The 4,887-nt window shown below is 38.4% G+C and overlaps 1 protein-coding gene across 1 annotated transcript in view; it reads left to right on the plus strand.

Annotated features, from left to right (window-relative positions):
- The first annotated feature begins 2,253 nt into the window (after positions 1-2,253).
- Positions 2,254-4,887, plus strand: part of IFNG (interferon gamma) — a 5,176-nt gene continuing 2,542 nt past the window's right edge. Inside the window, exons 1-3 of the mRNA XM_007463574.1 lie at positions 2,254-2,449; positions 3,603-3,671; positions 3,759-3,941. Coding sequence (XP_007463636.1) covers positions 2,336-2,449; positions 3,603-3,671; positions 3,759-3,941 — 366 coding nt within the window. The 5' untranslated portion in view covers positions 2,254-2,335. The remainder of the gene's footprint in view (positions 2,450-3,602; positions 3,672-3,758; positions 3,942-4,887) is intronic.

A 4,887-nucleotide genomic window follows, 5' to 3' on the forward strand; every position in this document is an offset into this window, starting at 1 on the left:
CAGCAGTGTAATTTCCACACTCCTCACTTGCTTGATGTGAGGCTTTGGTCCCACAAACACTTTTTTTTTTTTTTTTTTTTTTGCGGTATGCGGGCCTCTCACTGTTGTGGCCTCTCCCGTTGCGGAGCACAGGCTCCGGACGCGCAGGCTCAGCAGCCATGGCTCACGGGCCCAGCCGCCCCGCAGCATGTGGGATCCTCCCGGACCAGGGCACGAACCCATGTCCCCTGCATCGGCAGGCGGACTCTCAACCACTGCGCCACCAGGGAAGCCCCCACAGACACTTTTTGATTTTGTTTATTCTTTGGGAAGATAACCCCTCAAACAGTTTTCAGGTCTTTTTCACATAAAAGAATACATGGAATTGCCCCAGTAAGCAGGGGTTGGCTAAAGAGACATAGCATCAGGTTTCCAACATTAATCATGAACCCTCTTTAATTAAAAACGAGTCTCCTACAGGTTAGTTCTGATAGCATTGGGATTAGAACTTGAAAAAAATTAGCTTGAGGGAAGAGTAGGCCCTGAATTAAGCATTCAAGTTCACTTTTATTCAGTGCTGTCTATGGACAAATCTCTGTGCTACAATGTTTTTAGGGAAGAAAACTGTGTTACGGAAGGGATGAAACAATTTCTGATTCTAGGGAACTCAGTGCCTAGATTAGGAGAAGATACATAACTAACTCTAATATGAGATTGAGGGATCAAGACTCTAAGAAAAGTGTAAACCACTTTCCTAGACCTGTGTAGACAAGATGTGAGATTACTTTTAAGAAGGATCATTTTGAGAGAACTCATGCAGATAATGATTTTTAGGCTGGACTTGGATGGCTGGGTGCCACTCTGAGAGGCACAGATGTGGGAAATCAAGGAACAGCATGAGCAAAGGCTCAGGGTGTGTTTTTTAGGAATGACTAGTCATCCAACGTGCCTGAATAGGAATAGATCACTTTTATTGAGTGCTTACTACATGATAGGCAAAATTCCTAGCACGTTATAAGTTATCATCTGACAATTTCAGCTGAAGCCCAGAGAAGATACTAATATTAGGTTCACTTTGAAGATAAGGAAACCTAACTACAGAAGAGTTAAGAAGCTTATTCAAAATCATATAGCTAGATAGCAGTGGAGACAGGATTCAAGTCTGCATTCATAACTGCAATACTGCTGTGTATACAGTACAGGTTGAAAGGCAAGGTGGGCTGGAATCAAATAGTGGAGGGTCTTCTGTGCCATCCCTAAGTGCTGTATTTCATAAGTAAATTACTAAGAGAGGAGAAAAAACAATCCTATTTGTATCTGAAAGGAAAAAAAAAAGTTAAAAAAAATCTATCATTAGTGATTATTTGGAACAATTTATCATCTAGAGCTTTGCTGTTCAATATGGTAGCCTCTTGCCACACATGGCTATTGAGCATTTGAATATGGTGAGTCCAAATTGAGATGTACCATAGGTATAAAATGCACACCAGATTTCTAGGATTTAGCATGACAAAAAGAATGTATAATATTTTATTAATTTTTTCTGTATTGATACATATTGAAATGGTATTTTGGATATATTGGTTTAGGTACATACAATATATTGAAAAATTATTTTTCCCTGTTTCTTTTTACCTTTAGTAATGGGGCTATTAGAAAATTGGCTTGCATTATATTTCTGTTGGGCATTGTTTGTCAGGGCAATGTAAATTTGTGGAAGATATTATATTAACCATCTTTGATGAAGGGCTTTTCCTACCACACTGGTTTTCTAACCACATTCTTTTCCTTGCTTTCTGGTCATTTGCAAGAAAAATGTTAAGAGGCACCCCCTTTGTAAAGGTTTGAGAGCCCCTAGAATTTCCTTTTTTACTTGCTTCCGACCACAAACGAATGATCAATGTAATCTCTGGATGAGGAATCAACATGTTACAAGAGCAAAGGGAGGAGGTGCACAAAAATTTCCAATCCCTGGATGGTGTGAAGTGAAAGTGCTTTCAAAGTATCCCACAAGAATGGCACAGGTGGGCATGATGGGTCTGTCTCCTCGTCAAAAGACCCAAGGAGTTGAAAGGAAACTCTTAACTACAACACCAAAATGCCACAAAACCATAGTTATTAATACCAACTAACTAGCATCTCTATCTGTCACCATCTCATCTTAAAAAACTTGTGAAAATACGTAATCCTGATGAGACTTCAACTAGGTATAAATACCAGTAGCAGAAGGAGACACAGTACATTCTTCTGATCATCTGCAGATCAGCTATTAGAAAAGAGAGATCAGCTACGTCCTTGGGACCTGATCAACCTAATACAGGAGCTACAACTACCTCACCTAACTCTCTCCGAAACAATGAAATATACCAGTTATTTCTTAGCTTTTCAGCTGTGCGTGATTTTGGGTTCTTCTGGCTCTTACTGCCAGGCCCCATTTTTTAAAGAAATAGAAAACCTAAAGGAATATCTTGTAAGTATGACCTTTTAATAATACTTGCTTGTGGTTGAAATGACTGATGTTTGATGTTAACTTGTAATTGTATCTATGATGGGCTCTCATCTCTAGCCCACAGTCATCTTGAGAAGACTTGGTGTTATTGTGACTGTTGTTGGCTGGATGTGTTTTTTTGACTAAACGATCTAGATAATGCTTTAACTCTCTGCTCAATTTGCTATGGAGATTTAGTGGGGATTCATGAATCCTCCAGAAGATGGGCATAATATGGGTATAATTTAGAGCGTTGCTAATTTTGTGATGAGAATCCATTTAATTATGATGTCAAGTAGTATGCATACTGAAAAAATGACTAGGTCTTTCTTTCTGATTTCTCAGGCTGCTATGATGGTGACAGTCAAAGGAAGGTCAAGATTAGCATTAAAAATGGTCATTTGAAATAACTGATCAATTAAAGAAGATGAGGTTCTTAAAGCTTTGGCTTAAAAAAAATCACTTACTGGTGTTTTTCTCCAAAAAGTGGTTTTAAAATTTTACTGTCCCATCCAGATTGTCTGTGAATTACTCTTGGAGTAGTCATTTGCTGAGATTTTTTTGTAGGAGTTTAATCTGCTTTCTATTTAAAAAATTTTTTCTTTCATTTTATGAGTTTCTTAAAATTTTTACTTATGGTTAATTAAAATAGTTTTTTGCATTCAAAATATTTTATTATATGTCCAAAATTTAGCTACTGTAATTACAGCTGGAGCAATCTTTTAAAGCTGACATACTACCTTATAGGAGGGCACAGGTAGAGGTTATAGAAACCTGTACCATAGCGGGGCAGTATTCTATAGTGAGATGGCTTTGCTGGGGTTTTTTACTAGACCTAAAAATACTTTCTCTCCCTTACTGTAGTTATTTGGGACAACTGAAGTGTCATCAGCCTTGTTGAGTTCATTTGTGAAGTTATATTAGTAAATAAGAAAGCTAAAATAGCATGATAGTCTTTGGCTGTACCCAACATGATAGCTTTTGAGAAAACATTGTTAGGACTAAACAGAGTGTTGGAAAGAAAATCAGTGAACATTGTCAGTATCCAAGTTCAATAAAACTTGAAGTGCAGTTTTAGGGCAATTTATGGACTGATTGTAAACCAATTTTTTCCTGTTTTGTTTTGTTTTCTCAGAATGCAAGTAACCCAGATGTAGCTGATGGTGGGCCTCTTTTCTTAGAAATTTTGAAGAATTGGAAAGATGTAAGCTGAACATCGCCACTTGGCTAATTTTCCTATTGCTTATTTTCTGATGGATAAATTCACATCAACTTCTCTTTTTCTCCCAAGGAGAGTGACAAAAAAATAATTCAGAGCCAAATCGTCTCCTTCTACTTCAAACTCTTTGAAAACTTAAAAGGTAACCAGATCATTCAAAGGAGCATGGATATCATCAAGCAGGACATGTTTCAGAAGTTCTTAAATGGCAGCTCTGAGAAACTGGATGACTTCAAAAAGCTGATTCAAATTCCGGTGAGATGATCTTAATTCTTTTTTTTTTTTTTTTGGTTTCATTGCAGAGGCTCTTGCAAAGCACTTCATTCCCAGAAAGTAGAAATTAGCTACTGGGTACAGTTGTTAAAGCTATGAAATGAACCTGTGGCCAAAACCCCTCTTCACCAATTCTGTTTGTGTTTTGGGTGACTTTGCAAAGTCAGTTATGCGAGTCACTTAAATTTGTGATTTGGGAAAATACTGGAATTATGCCTACAGCACAAAGATAGGTGAATGAACAAATCAGTGAGAAAGTAGTGAAGAAGTGGGGGGAGTATTGAAAAGCAGTTCTCCCATTGCCTCTTGTTTGTGTGTTGGAAATTCTCTTGCTTTGAATAGGAGGTTGCATGTCTTAATGGAAAGAGAAGTGGGAGGGCGGGGGGGGATGTGTGTTGCTCCTCCTAGCTCAGCCACCAAAGAAATGTGTGATCTCAGATGAATCACAGGCCCGGCTGGGGCTGTTTCCTCATCTTAAAAAGAGCCTTTTGGGTTCACTATAATTTCTATGGTCTCCTTTGCTCTAAAATTCTACAATGCCATGGATAGAAAATGAGAATGAGTTAGGAGAAAGGTACAGCCTTTGAGGAGACAAAGGCCCTCCTACAGCCAGACTCTGGTCAACCTCTCAGATTGTGCAGCCCAAGTAGAGGTGAGAGTGTTTGTTTTTAGAAAAGAAAATAGGTAGAATTTATACCTTATGAAAGAACTGTCCTAACAACTTTTGGATACTAGAACATCTTGGCTGGAGAAATCCTTAGGCTCCTCAACTTTATCTTATCAAATTGCCTTGAGTCTTTAAAGTTATGGTTTCTAGAAGGTGAAAAATAACTTTGAGGCATAAAGATGTCACATTTTCCAAAATTTCATCTAAGAGACAAAGGCCTCCAGATTTTAGGGGGGGGGGGCAGGGGGGGGTTGGCTTTGG

This window comes from Lipotes vexillifer, unplaced genomic scaffold (assembly GCF_000442215.2).
Source record: "Lipotes vexillifer unplaced genomic scaffold, Lipotes_vexillifer_v1.1 scaffold602, whole genome shotgun sequence".
NCBI lineage: Eukaryota > Metazoa > Chordata > Mammalia > Artiodactyla > Lipotidae > Lipotes > Lipotes vexillifer.